The sequence below is a fragment of the Pteropus vampyrus genome, unplaced genomic scaffold, assembly GCF_000151845.1.
Source record: "Pteropus vampyrus isolate Shadow unplaced genomic scaffold, Pvam_2.0 Scaffold679, whole genome shotgun sequence".
NCBI lineage: Eukaryota > Metazoa > Chordata > Mammalia > Chiroptera > Pteropodidae > Pteropus > Pteropus vampyrus.
The window spans coordinates 66,284-82,323 of NW_011889460.1; the positions used below are offsets into that span (position 1 = coordinate 66,284).

At 49.9% G+C, this 16,040-nt stretch overlaps 1 gene segment (V, D, J or C); it reads left to right on the top strand.

The window, feature by feature from the left end:
- LOC105309169 overlaps nt 1–15,672 on the top strand; it is a 31,035-nt gene extending 15,363 nt beyond the window's left edge. The window contains 1 exon segment of the V gene segment in view: nt 15,320–15,672. Coding sequence covers nt 15,320–15,672 — 353 coding nt within the window.
- The last annotated feature ends 368 nt before the right edge of the window (nt 15,673–16,040 follow it).

The window sequence follows — 16,040 nt, forward strand, 5'->3', positions numbered from 1 at the left end:
CCTGTGCAGCCTCTGGATTCACTTTTAGTAGCTATGATATGAGCTGGGTCCGCCAGGCTCCGGGAAAGGGGCTGGAGTGGGTCTCATCCATTAGTAGTGGCAGCAGTTACATATACTACGCTGCCTCCGTGAAGGGCCGATTCACCATCTCCAGAGACAACGCCAAGAACACACTGTATCTGCAAATGAGCAGCCTGAAGGCTGAGGACACGGCCGTGTATTACTGTGTGAGAGACACAGAGAGGGGACTTCAGTGTGAGCCCAGTCACAAACCTCCCTGAGGGAGACAGGAGGGGGAGCTCTGGACACCAGGGGGCGCTCAGGGTACACACAGCACAGCACACACAGACCAGCCCAGCAGCAGGTGCACAGGGAGCTGGGGAAGGGGCTTCCTGTTGGGAGCAGCAATTTCCTCTCAAACCTCTCAGCTTCCTCCCAGGAGAATTACTGCTTCTTTGTGGCTCTAATTTTCCACATTCTCACACACGCAAGAAATGAAGAAGTAACATGTCTGTAGACGGCGTATCAGCAGTGCCTGGGGACCTTTCCTGCAGCAGCTTTCAATGTGTCCTTTCTGATTTCATGACAGAGAGACCACCTGTGGGCTTTGTGTCCTGAGACTAGGAACTGTTTCCACACAGAGAGACACAGCACAGTGCAGGGACCTGTGTGCTGAGCTCAGGCTCTGCCCCCCACAGACACACGCTGTCCCCACGTGGGCCTCCCTTCAGATAGGACACGTGGCTACAGGGTAGAATCAGACCCCCAGGACTCTATCCAATGCCATTTCTGTCCTGCCTACAACACAGGACCCTCCAGGTCTTCACTTACTCAGGTGGATTTTGAAACCCTCCCATTATGACCAGGTGTCATCTACTGTCCTAATTTCACTAAATCTGAGCTCCATGAAGCTGGGTCCCAGCTCAATCACCCAGCTTCCACCTAGACCAGTCACAGAAGAAGGATTATGCATATATGGCATTCACCTGTCCCTAGTTCATGTGCTATCGTTAATCTAACAGTTCTGTCCATTTGTTGACCCCTCAGGCAGTATATACTCAGGGAGTCTATAGGTGACCTGCTTACCCTACGTGTCGCGAACACTTATGATTCAAGGTCACACGTTCACTATTAAAGGACAGGTCTGTGTCAGGTGTGGGCACAGCTGGCTGCTGACCATTGGGCACCACTAAGAACTCAGAAAACTTATGACAGTGGACATCTTGATGGATGCACCTGTACAGAGCACCGTGTTGGACACCTCATCGGTGTCTGTGGTGAGACGGGGTCAAGGGATACGTTGGATGTGCCGGTAGCTTCTCATGTCTCTTCTTTTCCCAACACTCCAGTCCTAGTGGGGTGGGACCACCAAACCACTTAGCCTTTCTTGCCTCCTAAAAGCCCAAATTTAAATACCATCATTGGGAATTCAAACTCCAATATGCAGACTTTGAGGGGCACAATTCAGTCCATATAATTACACCTGTGGTCCCCCAAATCTAGCGCATCCTGGAAGCCAAGACTCCTGAGTCTCCTCCCGCCTGCTCTCAGCTCCCCTGGGACAGAGCACTCATGGGTTGGATTGTGTTTCAGGAGTGACAGTTCCTGGACCTGGAGTGAGGTGAAACATGCACCTTTTTGAGTCCAGCCAGAGGGACCGATGCTCTTTCAAAATGTGACCTCACCTGAGATCTAACACGTCGTTGTCTGTTGTGCTCTCTAGATTCCAGCTTCCTGAGTGAGACTCGAATATATTATGACATTCAGTGATTTCGTGTCAATTATATCTGTCCAGGTGTCTCTTACATGTAATGAGATTAGTCCCTACATCTAGTAACAACAGGTCAAAGGTGACATCTGTTGGAACATCTGCTGTGTGCGTCTAATTCATGGACTAGTAGAAGTAGACTGTCCATCAAACAACATGGACTCATCGTTATGACAGGCGCTTTCTCACAGGAATTTTCACTTGAACGTGTCCCGAGCAGACAGCCATCATTGCCCTCTGACCTCTCCTGGCATGTGAGTAAGGAAAGCCATCAGAGCCCCCGAGATCCACGTCTCCAGGCCCCGTGGTTTCTAAAGGTCTTTGAGAACAGACACAGAGACACTCCAGGCGCTCCCCTGAAACGCTTCTCTGGTGAGAGTGGCAGGTCCTCTGAGAAGGGGAGAGCATGTCCCATCTGCGGGCACCTCTGGGGACACTGAAACCACACGCCACAAATTGGACTGGCCTGGGACATGATTGGACTCCGTTCTCCTCCCCCAACTTGAAGACAGGGAACAGAGTGGGATTGGAGAGCACATGGGTGTCCGCTGAGGTGCTGGAAGGCTGCACGCTGGAGGAGACCTTCTCACTGCTTCTCTCCTGAGATGACCTCCTCCCGTTGCCATCATGCTGGTCACGGCCATCCAGTGCCTACGGGTCCTCACAGCCGTGTCCCCCGGTGCCTGCAGGTCAGCGATGCATCGCTCGTCAGTCTCATTCCCACGAGGCTGCACTGACCCCCAATCCCACACTGTGTCAACGATGAGATCTCCTGAGACATTTACCAGCCTGAGGAAATTTCACATCTGGCCCATAGATTTTAAGTCTGTCAGATTCGTCCCAGTTCATACCATGCACTGTGAAATATTTACTCCTCACTTTATGGTTTTCTAGAACGCGGGTGGTGTACAAGTCTCAGGGGTGCAAGCCGGCTTTGAAGCACTCGCCAGGCTGTGCAATCCCATCACATGTTTCATCTCGCTTTAGTGATTTATGAAGGATGCAACGATTGCGTTTCCCCTGCACTTGTGTACTTAACCCGCCAACACCACACAGCCCCTTCCCAGGAGTCACCCTCGCAACTTCCCTCCTCTCAGGGTCCCAGGTGAACATGGTGGCAGGCTGCAAACTGACTCTCCATGAGCAGGATGCAGGTCAGCGTGCACTCACCCCTCAGAACGCCTGCTGGTCCAGAGTAGTCCCTGTGGTTGGCTGACGAAGATGGTTCCAGGGTGGTCAGAGCTCATTGGGAGTTATTTCCTGGGTCATCTTTTGATCCGCACACCGGCAGGAAGGGGCTGCCCTGCACTGGGGAATGTGAGAAGAAAGGAGGGTCAAAGAGGGTCTCAAACCTCATCTCGGCTGCATGGCCTGGTCTGGCCTCGTGGGGGGCGGGTCCTAACCTGGCTTGGCCTGTTCCCTGGAGCTGACTCAGGCCAGGGCTGCACCTGCAGGGACAATGGTTCTCAGCCAGGTCATGGGGAAGGACTGTTCTTGACTCTGCAAGTACTTTTACAGCAAAGTTGACAGTAATATAATATGATAGATGAAATAACGATTACACAATTTGGCAGGTTGAGTCTATTTACTGTGTTTCTTTGGATTTGAGGAGATGTATGGAAGAGTTTTCCTTTTTGAATATCAATTTGAAAAATCCATGATCAAAATTATATGATCCACAGATCTAGTCCACACTGATTCTTAAACGCAGAAGAGGATGTCCTTTGACCTGATTCCAAAGTGCTTCCTAAACCAAGTGTCCTCCCATCTCACACCTAGGCATGTGTGTAAGAAAGGGAAAAAAATATCCTAGGACCCAAAAGGGCATAAGCGGACTGACTTCAATACCTGCACACTTATCAGAAACAGGCTGCACCCCATGCAAATTCCTCTCAGGCCCCAGGATACGTCCTGTCTGGGGCTGTGGATGCTCACAGCTCTCTCCTCACACAGAGCTCAGGTCTCTGGGAAAGCAGCTCTATGTTCTCGATGAAGATGTGATTGTAGGGTCTTCTCCTGTGCCTGGTGACAGCCCCCAAAGTAAGTGTCTCTGATGTCAGACAAGGGACTATGGGATGCCTGTGACAGTACATGACTAACAGGACTGATGCTCCTTGTCCCCAGGTGTCCTGTCCAAGGTGCATCTTCAAGAGTCGGGCCCAGGACAGGTGAAGCCCTCGCAGACCCACTCACTCACCTTTGCTGTGTCTGGATTCTCTAACCCAGTCAGTGGTCATTGCTGGAGCTCGAACTGCCAGACCCCATGGAAGGTCCCGGAAAGGGTTGGGGACAAGCATTACAGTAGGAACACTTACGACAGCCTGACCCTTATGAGATGCATCTTCATCTCCAGAGACACATCCGCATACCAGTTCTCCCTGCAACTGAATTCCATGACCACTGAGGACACGCTGCTGTGTGACTGTGTAAGAAACAGTGAGGGGACATCAGTGGGGGTCCAGACACAACGCTCCCGGAGGGAGACAGGAGGGCTGGGCTGCAGGAGACACTCAGGACACCAGGGGGCGCTTAGATCACCAGAAGAAGCTCACGTCACCAAAGGACACTCAGAATACCAGGAGTCGCTCAGGACACCAGATGATGCTCAGGACACCCGGGGACACTCAGGATACCAAACGATGCTAAGAACACCAGGGGGCATTAAGAAACACTGAGAACAGGGACAAATAAAGGACCAGGTGTCGATGGAAGTGACAGATTTTTTCCTGTCAGAGTCTGGGTCTTCCTGTCTAAAATCATCTCCCCAGGACTGCCCTCTAGAGTTATGGCCTGTGAGTACCACTGAAGTCTCTGATTTTTCAAGTTGAATTGCAATCATGGTAATATTCTCACATGAACCAAAGGCAATATATCAATTATGGACGAAGAAAAAGCAAATGTTTGGATCAGCACACAATTAAAGTCTGTGCGTAAAAGGTGGAATTTTTCTACACTACCTCGCATTTTAAGAAGGGTCTAAAAAAATCATGGGTCTTTCTTGAGACAAATGCCCAAAAGAGACGACTCATGTGTCACACTGAAATGACTGTGCTTAGACTCACCGCCTATCTCTGTCATGGTCTGGGAGTTATCACCAGGCTCTGTATTCAGCACCAATGACAAAAAGTTTTAGAGAAGCACCTGGGGACCTGGTCCTGTGTTTCCTGGAGTTGGAGGTCAGGAGGTGTGTTCTCAGGAATAAGAAACTCTGTGGATTTTACATCAGGAAACGTAATTTTATTTCATCCTCTTGGATGAAATATGAGATTAAATGTGTGGTCTGCAAACAACTGTAATTTCCACACTAATCCCAAATGCATTATCCCTTACTCCTTTGGAGTGTCCTGGCTGAGAGATGCCTTTCTCAAGAGGAACTGTCAAACGTCTTGTGAGAAGACGTGTTCCCATCCTCACTGGGTTCTCTCTATGTACATGAGTATTGAGTAGAATGAGTTTGTCCGTCTGTTCACAAATCCCTCCTTCTCTGAATGGAAGAGCAGAGATATATTTGATTGCTGAGTCTCAGTGTCGGAGTTGGTCTTGCACACTTGTGGCCTGCAGAGACACCCCCGGCTACTGTCAATAAAGTCAGGTATATCCATGATGCAGAAACCACCTGCGGCTCCCTCATCTGTGTGCGTTGCTGAGCTCTAACTGCAGGTTGCAGAATTAGGGTGCCGGCTGGGCTATCCCCTCTGAGTTCTATGTGTGTGGGGAGAATTTAGTGTGGTGTCCAGATGATGAGAACACCAACAGTTGTATTTATTAGTACACTTATTTGGTATTTAAATTAGATATTTAATCCCAACATTGCTAGATTGGTACAAAATTTGCAAAATAATTGAGTCGTAATGACAATCTCCCAGCAGAGAAAATATCAGTTCCAGATGGATTCAAGGGTGAATTCTACCACAGCTTCAGGATCAGCGAACACCTTCTCCAAGAGATCTTCTCAAACTCTTACAAGAATTCAAAGAAGAGGGATCAGTTCTAAACTCATTCATGGAGGGATCCATTACACATATTGAAGCCCAGTGAGGACACTAAGAGAAATGCAAGGCCGATATTCCTGAGGAACATGAATGCAAAAATTCTCACTACACTAAGAAATTTAACAGCATGTGGAAAGGATCACTTACCATGATCCGGTGGAATTTATTTCTAGAATTCTAGTAGGACTGAAAATATGTAAATCAAAAATGTGATATGCCACATTCACAGAGTGAAGGGAAAAGCAATATTATCACATAGATAGAAAAAACCGAAAGCATTGTTTAAAAAATTCAAAATTCATTCATGATAAAAATTCTCAGAAAATTTGGTACAGAAGTAATATATCTTTTATGATCAAGATGGCAGAACAGGTAAAGGCTGTGCTTCCTCCCCTCACTACCATATCAAAATACACGAAACTACACAGCAATCATCTTTGAGAATCACCTGAAGTCTAGCTGAACTGAGTCCTACACATGGAGACACACAGCAAAAGCCACCTTGAGACTGGTAGGAGGGATGTAGCTATAAAACAGGCTGATCCAATAGCCATGTGTGGCAGTTTATAACCAGAAGGACCAACTCAGCTGCAGAGGACCCTAGAGGAGTGAGGGATTTGAACCCCACACTGTGCTCCCCAGCCCAAGGTTCCAGGGCCAGAAAAAGAAGTTCCTGCAACTTAAGTCTGTGAAAACCGACGGGATGGTGCTGAGAGACACAAAGAGTTGCGGGAGTTCCAGGCGTTTCTTTAAATGGCTTGCACAAGGACTTACCGCTGATGAACTCGCTCTGAGTTCCAGCGCTGGATCAGCAGCTTCAAAAGTATGGGGGATGTATGAGAGGCAAGGAATTATTGGGCTTCAAGGTGAGGGCTGGAGGGACAGCTTTCTCCGAGACAAAAGTGCTGGCAGAGGCCATTGTTCCTTTGTTGAGCACTCCCCACCTGACTTGCGGACCGAGATGAGTACCATATCTGAGTCTCCATCAACCTGGCTGACACCACGTACCCTGCCCATGTGATTCCCTGGACCCCACCCCTTTATATGTGTGGGCCCACCCAAGCCATTTCCAGGGGAATTTCCATACAACCAGCTTGCCATGGCCAATGCTGCGGACTGTTTCCTGAAGATTCTCAAATATTTGCAAACCCCAAACAGGCAGCGATGGGCCTCGGTGTGCTCTTGCTGACCTCTTGCTGAGTAGTCTCAAGCCTGGAACTGGTACAGCCAGCCTCAGTCAATGTCTTGGCCTCTTGAGGCACTTGCAAGCCCAGTGTGAATTAGAATCCAACAGCTGATGTCGTGCTACACAGAATATCAGAAAGAGATTCTTAAAGGCGAGGTTGCCCACTGTGGCTGATTCTATTCAGCACGGAACAGGAAGTTCTTGTCAGGATCGTTAAGCAAGGAAAAGAAATAAACCTTGTCTAACTCAGAAAGGAGAAAGGTAAATGATCTCATTTTGCATATGGGCAGTTTGACTTAATATTTATGCAGAAAATCCTCCACATTACACCAGAAAAATAATAGAACTAAAAAGCAAATGCTAGAAATTTGGAAAATGCAAATCCACAGACACGAATGATTTGCATTCCTTCACACTAACAACAAAATATCTCCATGGCTCTAGATAACATGCGTGGCTGTCTCAGAGTGAAGTAAAACAGACGGCTAGAACTGGCTGAACAACGAGGAGAATTTCAAACTAATGAATCAAGATGCCCAGATGTGTGTGACCTCAGTCTTGACAGTTACAACACCTCATGTTCCAGTATTTTTTTCTACAGTTTTGCACCTTGGTCCATGTTCTCGCTGGCTCCCACCTGCAGTGGAATCAGTGGAAGCAATCTCAAAGATTACATAGAGACGTCAAGGTTTCCAATGACAAATTTTCATAACCTGAACTTCTTTACTCCCAAATCTGTACTTGCATCTCCCCAGAAAGTGCCTAATGTGCCTGAGCTTTATTATATCCCCAATTTTTGTAACTGGTCCCACAAGGCATTCTAGAGAATGCAATAGAAACCAGAGTGCTGAAGATGCTGTATATTCCCCCTAAACTCCAGTGAAGTGAATGTGCCCCAGGAGCTCTGCTCTGTTTCTCTGCAGATTTCAAGCTTCTGTTTCCCCGATGAGCCAACACAGACACTGCTCTCCCCTCATACATTTGCTCCACCTTCTCTAAGTTCATGCTCTTATCTCGGTTTATCCTCTCAGCTCTTCCTGGAAAATAATTATCAGATGGAACTTCCTGTCCCCTCAGCACGAACCTGCCGCACTGTACTGTCCATCTGGTTGTGATGGTTGATTCCCCTTGGTGTGTGCGTTACTCTTTACCTTCAAAGGCATCTTATTCAAATCTCCACTCTTCCTTTTTCATCCTCTTACATTATTTGTTTCCTGCTGTGTCTTTCCACTAGCATTAAACATGATCTAGTGTCCATCCAGGAGATTCTGAAAATCTCCCTAGGCATGTCCACGTGTCCTGGCATATGTTACCGGAAGCAGCTGGGTGCAATGCAGAGGGCAGAGGACCAGATACAGGGAGAACTGAGAGCCCAGAACCAGTTCGGGGTCTCCATGTCACACAAAAGAGGTGGACAGTGAGGAGACATCCTGTGAGACTGTTCCTCAGGGACAGAACTATGCACAGAGATCAGCGACCTGGCAGATGATATGTGTCCCCCAAAAGAAATTGGGACTGAACCCGCAAATGCCCATTGTGCATAATCTCTGTGTCATCGACTCACTCTTAGGTGGGGTCAATAATTCAGGTATGAATACTCTGCCTCATGAATATGCAAATGAGCCACGGTGCACTAGCTTAAGTAGGGACCTGTCTCTGTCCTCAGCACATAACATCATGCCTTCACCCACAGAGGCCGGACAGCACCATCCTCAGCATGGACTGGAGCTGGAGTGTCCTCCTCCTGGTGGCAGTGGCCACAGGTAAGGGGATCCCCAGCCCTCGGCTGATGAGGGCACCAGGGCCAGTCAGGGCTCTGCAAACACTGATGTCTCCTCCCCACAGTTGTCCATGGCCAGGTCCAGCTGGTGCAGTCTTGGGCTGAGATGAGGAAGCCTGGGGCTTACGTGAAGGTCTCCTGCAAGGCTTCTGGATACACCTTCACCAGCTACTATATGCACTGGGTGCGACAGGCACCAGGTCAAGGACTTCAGTGAATGGAAAGAATTGATCCTAAAGATAGTGAGACAAGCTCATGCAGATGTTCCAGGGCAGAGTCACCATGACTGCAGACAAGTCCACCAGTACAGCCTACATGGAGCTGAGCAGTCTGAGGCCTGAGGACATGGCCATATATTACTGTGCGAGAGACAGTGTGATGACCCACATCCTGCGAGTGACAGAAACCCTGAGGGAGAGGGCAGCTGTGTGGGGCTGAGGAAGGAAGGGAACAGTGTCCTCTGACTTCCTCATACAGAGACAGAAACCTGAGACTATAAGTGACACTCTCATGGGAATACCTGGCACTCAGTGAAAGTTGTCACGAGTCCAGGTGTCCTGAAGGAAGATGAGGGACAGTGTTCCCTGACAGGTTCCTGTAATTTGTCATGGCTTCTTCATAGGACACATATGCATCTCTCTAGTCTCTGGATGAGGGAAGTTAGTTCAGGCATCATCTGGGATTAAGTGTTGGTGTCAGATTCAGGGTTTGGACTGCAGATCCCCCAGTCATTCCTCCCACTTTCCCCTGTTTCTGAAAAGGGAATGATGCTTCAATATAGGTAAGTATAAAGACTGAAGTGTGAATTCCTACTGCCCAGTCTGAGGTCCAGCATTAAGCACATGACCTTCTGGAAAGATGATCCCGACTCCTGGTAGCAAAGTCATGGTGACGGGTGACCCTGGTTCTAGCACAGTCCCCCTCAGTTCTCTTCTGCAGGGCTCAGCTCCTGAAGAGGGCCCTCCGCTCTGACCACAGCCCCCAGTGTCTCTGTCCCTGGGGCAGGACTTCTGTCCTCACACACGGGGAACACAGTGGGGAGACCTTTGATGACGTGCGACCCAGGTCCAGCCTGTGTGACTTCCCTGTCCCTGCTCAATCATGGTACCACACACACGGAGTATAGTCTACAGACATTGCCTCCTCACAGTCTGGAGGTCAGAGGAGGAAGTCAGTCTCCCTGGACAGACATCAAGGTGTTGGCAGGACCACAGATGTCTTGGTGCTTGGGCGGGTGCCGGTAGTCTGAACACGTGTGCTCCTCAAATTTACATGTGGAATTACTAACCCCACAGAGGACTGTGTTAGTGTGTGGGGTCCCTGGGAAGTGCTGGGTGGTGAGAGCAGAGTCCCCATGAAGTGGACCAGATCTTTTCAAAATGAGGCCACAGAGACCATGGGTGCCCCTTCCCGCATATGAGGACAGAGTGAGAATTGCCAGATACAAACTCCAATGAGGGCTCTCACTAGTGGTGACCATGCTGGCACCTTGACTTTGCATTGCCGCCTCCAGAACTGTGGGAAATACAGCGATGTTGCTGATATAAAACCCAGGATTCATATTCTTCCATAGCAGCCTGAGCAAAGTCAGACGGTGGTCTGCTTCTGTGTTTCCTGGTTCAGGAGCTGCTTTCCTTACATCCGGACTCATGCCCCATTCTCCATGCCCACAGCCTGGAGGAAGTCACCTCACATCAGCAGTCACGCTGCTTCCTTTCTCTCCTGGAGTCTAATCTCCTCTGCCTCGCTCTGGCGTGAACACTTGTGGCTGTATTAGGAGTGCCTCAGATAAAAGAGGAAGCCATTTACCTCAAGACGTCTAATGGTCCTGGAATGGCAATGTGCCTATTCCCCTGGTACAGTCACAGCTTCCGAGCACAGAGTGAGTGAAACAGCCCTCCGAATATTCACATCCATCCCACAGGCCAGTTCCACTAAGCACATCCCAACATCCCCCAAAGCTGATTCATTAAAGCATGACCCGAAGCCCAAAATACTGAAGAGCATCATGTCCGAATTCCCAAGTGTAATCTCTAACTCAGGTGTCAGTGAAGATTTGGGTGGATGCACCTTGGGCAGAATCCCCTCCACTTGCAGACCTGTTGTCCCTGAAGACCAATTACCTCATTCTAAAATGCACCGCAGGGCAGGCAGATGGTCACAGTCCAGACCCCTCCCTTCCTAAGAGAGGAAATGAAGTTAGAGAGAAATCACCAGCTGAAGATGATTCTAAGTGCATCTGAGAGAACTCCATTGAGTCTTAGGACCTGGGGATGAGCTGCTGTGGCTCAGACCCAACCTCTGGGCTGTCGCTCTGCCCTTGGATCCACCTTCCTGGGTCCTGAGGAGCCATGTGATGGAAGAGGAGCCCACTCATCACCTGTGTCCTGCCAGGAGACGATTGAGGCTTGACGCCTCTTTTCACTTTGTTCTCTCTCTGTGACTTGAAAAATGTCTTCCAACAATTGCCGTTTCTGAAAGGAAGGTTTTAGTTAAGACCCTTGCAATTAAATATCACCACAGCAGAGAGTCAGGGACACTGCTGGAATCAGCAGAGGCTGCTGGGGACTTGTGGCCTAGGGGCAGAGGGCAAGCTCCATTGATGGGAGTAACTTAAAGGGGACGTGTTTCGCACAAGAGGGACAATATGCCTGTACCGGGAGGGACGCACCACTGAATGCTGGGTAAGAGGAGGGACCGGGCGAGTCTCTGTTTCTCTGTGGGGCTTTGAAGGAAAGTGTGCTCAGGACACAGTGGGTCAGGTCCTGCAGGGGGCACACAAATCCCATGGACTTGTGTCTCAGCCTCAGCAGCTCGTGCAGATTGAGACTCAGGGCTGGTTTCCTGTGTGATCTGTGGCTTCCATCCATGTCGCAGTTTCCAAGGGAACCTTTTATATTTATCCTTCTCTGCACACCCCTGACATTTCTGAATGCACAACGCAGTGTTTTGGATTTTTTTCTTTGTAATAAGGGACACATTTCAGACCTGCACAAAATAGTCACGTACAGAGTCAGAAGTGACTCTGGCAGTTTTCACCAGGCTCAGAGTCCTGAGAACGCTCCGGGGACACCCCTGAATCCTTTCCAATCAGACTCAAACAGGAGACCCTGGTGGTGTCCCAGACACATAATACTTTTGGGTCTTCTCAGACCATGGTAGAGACCAGGCCGTTTTCAGGATATAAAACCCATTGGATTCTACCTCTAACTCTCGTGATGTCAAACGTGTACCAACATGTCTCAGCACGGGTCCTGCGTTCTTTTACTTAATCCACTCTCTTTCCCTTTAGAATTTTTTTCCTTGCATTTCCCTTAGTTTGGTCCCTAAAAATAGTGAGTGTGGTGTCCATGCTCGAATTCTCACGAATCAGGAGCTTTACTTGGAGCTCAGGTTGGCAGCTTCAGGCACATTAGGAGAGGCAGATGGGACTTTCCCCCTCCTCACTGCACTGCACAGCCCTGTCGTCCTCAGGGTGGACACATTGGGAAGACAAACGACTATCCATAGCCAAGTGGACAAGTTGTCTGGTAAACGTTAGATGCTATGGAGGACGCACCTGGTGCAGCTCCAACTATCCCTGAGTCACCACCTACAGGTGTGCTTTGGGGAGGACCTGCAGATGGGACCCTCAGATGTGCTGTGTGATCTGGGTGCCATCAATGGAGGGGAAGCACTGGGCAGGACTCAGGATTTTGGGGAAGCCACAAGGACGGCCAGTCTAAAGTCTCTGGAATCCCTGAAGCTGCTGTCCATCAGGGAATCCATGCCATTCGGGTGTGTTTGGTTCAGCCCACATCAGGTTATTTAGGATAAATTCCTGAGTTAGAGAACATGGCTGACACATTATAACAAACCCAGGACAATACCTTGACAGCAACACCTGGATTAGTGGTGACTGAAGAAATGGAGAGTGGAGCCCGGCCGTGTTTCCACAAGAAACTGACCGTTGTCTGCAGCACTCTGTGTTTATCAGTAGAAGCAGGTACATGTCACCAAAGACATTTACAGAAGGGGTTGTGGTCAAGGCCTTACGAAAAGCAGTTTCAGCGGCAGATTACTATTGTTTGAACATTCCATTCTGTTTCATTTTGAAACATCCACACTTGTAGAGAAAATGCTGAGGGCTCAGGGAGGCTGCAGACGCTGTCAGGCCCCAGTGCAAGTCCGACCCTGAGAGCAGGCAGAGGGAGAGTTGGGAGGGTGACTTTCTCCAGTCGCACTGCAGTGCGGGGAGGGTCCAGCACATCCTCCCTCAAAATTGTCATCCTGACAACGTACAAGAAGCCCAGCAATAAGCCATCCCAGTGTCTCTGCTGTGCCCAGTCCCAGCTGGAGAGGCTCACAGGTGTGTGGTCCCAGCACCAGCCATGTGATAGGATTCGGGGAGCAGCGGCTGGGCCTGTCCACGGGGCATCCTCTAAAGAGAAGTTATGGCTTCCTTAGGACAAACACACTGTGCGTGGCGTTTGTGTCAGGAAGCATGGTTGTGCTTGTTATCGTGGAGGATGTAAAAGATTAAACGTACATGATGCGAACAGTTTAGCCTCATCTCTGTTGTCCTTCACCACGAGCCGTCAGGGGCGGAGCCTGACCTGCCTCCCTTGTTGTAGAAAGAGCCTCAGCTGAGTGTCCAATTCCCTTCTCCTCATTCTACCTTCCACAGAACAGCAGGAGAAACACGTCACACAAGTTCCCCAACGTCCATAACAAGGACCGCCTCCCTCCAGGTTCCACTAAGAAGATTCCGGGACCATCTGAGCACCCTTCACGATGACCGTCGTCACCCACATTTCTGCGTCTGCTCAGGACGGCTGAGGTTTCCTCCACGAAGACTGAGGCTGCTCCCCGGCTCCCGTCTTTCTCTCTGAGCTCCCCCCGGATCCTCCTCTAAAGGCCTTTCCACAGCATGGAGGCTTCTTCTAACAGGCAGCTCAAGACGCATTCAGCCTCTTTGCCCTGCCCGGTTCAAATGCAGCGTCCACTTTTTACGTATCTGTTACAGCAGCACCCTCATCTCTCTGTACCGATTTCATAGTCCATGTGAGCTGCTATGAAAGAGTAACAGAGATGAAGCGGCTGACAGAGACAACTGGAATTTACTTCACACAGTCTTGGGGGAGACGAATCCATGGTAAAGACAACAATAGACACAGCATCTTGAGGTCTCGCTTCCTGGTTCACACACGGCCTTCTGTGCCCTCACCGGGGAAGTGCTCCCTGATATTCAGGACACTGGCTTTTTGAATGATTAACTGTTTCTAGTTAATCTTTTGTACTTTGTAGGCTTGTGCTTTCTGGAGACCTATCACATGGGCAGGCTGAACTTGGTCCCGTATTTGTCTAGGTCACCTGATAATCCAGACGTCAGGGTGCAGCTTTCTGTGATGTCACTTGCATGATGTGTTGAAGGGAATTTACACATTTGCACTTAGTGCTGCTTGCTTGTCACTGTGGCTGTGTGTTGTAAGAATAAGAACATTTTCTCAGGTCTCTACAGGCTGAGAATTGGCTTTTTTTGTAGAACCCAGGTACTGGGGACATTCCAGCACCCATCAGCAGGTGCGCAGACTCACACGGAGGTGGACGCACTCATCGGAAGGAGACTCAGCACTGACCCGTGTGAGCCCACGTCACACCACACACTGCATTTCCAATTACGATGCTGAGGATGTAACATGCACATCATGTGTATGCGTGCGATTCCAACTGTACACGTCATCCTGGCGTGGCTGTGGCGGACAGAGCTCTACCACAGCAAGACGTCTACCGTACAAGTGCAGTCATCAGTGAACTAAGAAAGTTAGAGGCACAGGGAGTGACTCTCAGATGGGGCAGGCGCCTGCAATACACTTGTGACCCTGGTTCTCACACGTGCTCTCCGTTAGCACTAGAAGGCAGCAAATCCCACATGTGCTCATGCAGGACGGAGACCTGCACCTCACAGGGCACGTCCACTCTGTCCTGGAGGTGACCCAGGGGATCAGTGGGGTGCAGTGGGGAGCGTGCAGGGCCAGACACATGAGTACACTCTTACACATGTGCGCTCTCGACCCCAGCAAGCTCTATGTGGTCCTATTTGGCCTTGTTCACCTGTGATGCGGGTAAATGATATCACATCCCATGACTTATGTGCATGAGTAAAATGAAATAAGATGTTGGTGCTAAGTATTTAAGTAACACGCGTCACAATAAAGGTCATATTTTACCAAATGTTCTTATTGCCACCATGTGCCCAAATACACCCATGTCTGCTCTGGGTCTCTGCCCTCTCTGTGGGTCCCCAGGCCCAGAGCTCCTTATACAGTCAGAGCACATGCAAATAGGGCCCCTCTGCTGATAAAAGCCACCCCAGCCCCGAGTCTGCAGCTCTGGGACAGGAGCCCAGCCCCGCGATTCCCAGGAGTCCCCATTCCAGGATCAGGTCTGAACACGCACGCCGCACCATGGCGTTGGGGTTCAGCTGGGTTTTCCTCGTCGCTGTTTTACGAGGTGACTGATGGGGAACAAGGGACACTGCATACGTGAGTGGGTCTGAGTGAGGAACACGGACGTGTGACATTTTCCTGACCCCGACGTGTCTGTGTTCACAGGTGTCCAGTGTGAGGTGCAGCTGGTGGAGTCTGGGGGAGACGTGGTGCGGCCCGGGGGGTCTCTGCGACTCTCCTGTGTGGCCTCTGGACTCACCTTCAGTAGCTACCACATGAGCTGGGTCCGCCAGGCTCCGGGGAAGGGGCTGGATTGTGTGGCCACTATATGGAATGATGGAAGTCAGAAATACTACGCTGACTCCGTGAAAGGCCGATTCACCATCTCCAGAGACAACGCCAAGAACACGCTGCATCTGCAAATGAGCAGCCTGAAGCCTGAGGACACGGCCGTGTATTACTGTGCGAGAGACACAGTGAGGGGACTTCAGTGTGAGACCAGTCACAAACCTCCCTGAGGGAGATGGGAGGAGGTACTGCAAGGGGCATCAGGACACCAGGGGGCGCTCAGGTCACACGAGGCACAGAACAGAAACCAGCCTGGCAGCAGGTACAGAGGAAGGGTGAAACGGAGTCCTACTGGGAGAAATAATTTCCTCACAATGTTCTCAGCTGCCTCAGGGACAATTCTTGTATCTCCTTGTGGCTCTACTTTGAAATAGTCTTACTAGAGACAATAAATGAAGAAGTGAACATTCTTTCGCAGATGACACATGACTGGTGATTAGGGACCTTCTTTCACCACCTTCTGTGTGTCCTGTTTTATTTCCTGACAGAGATCACCTGAGGGCTTCGTCCTCACTGTGGCTGGGAAACATTCCCCACA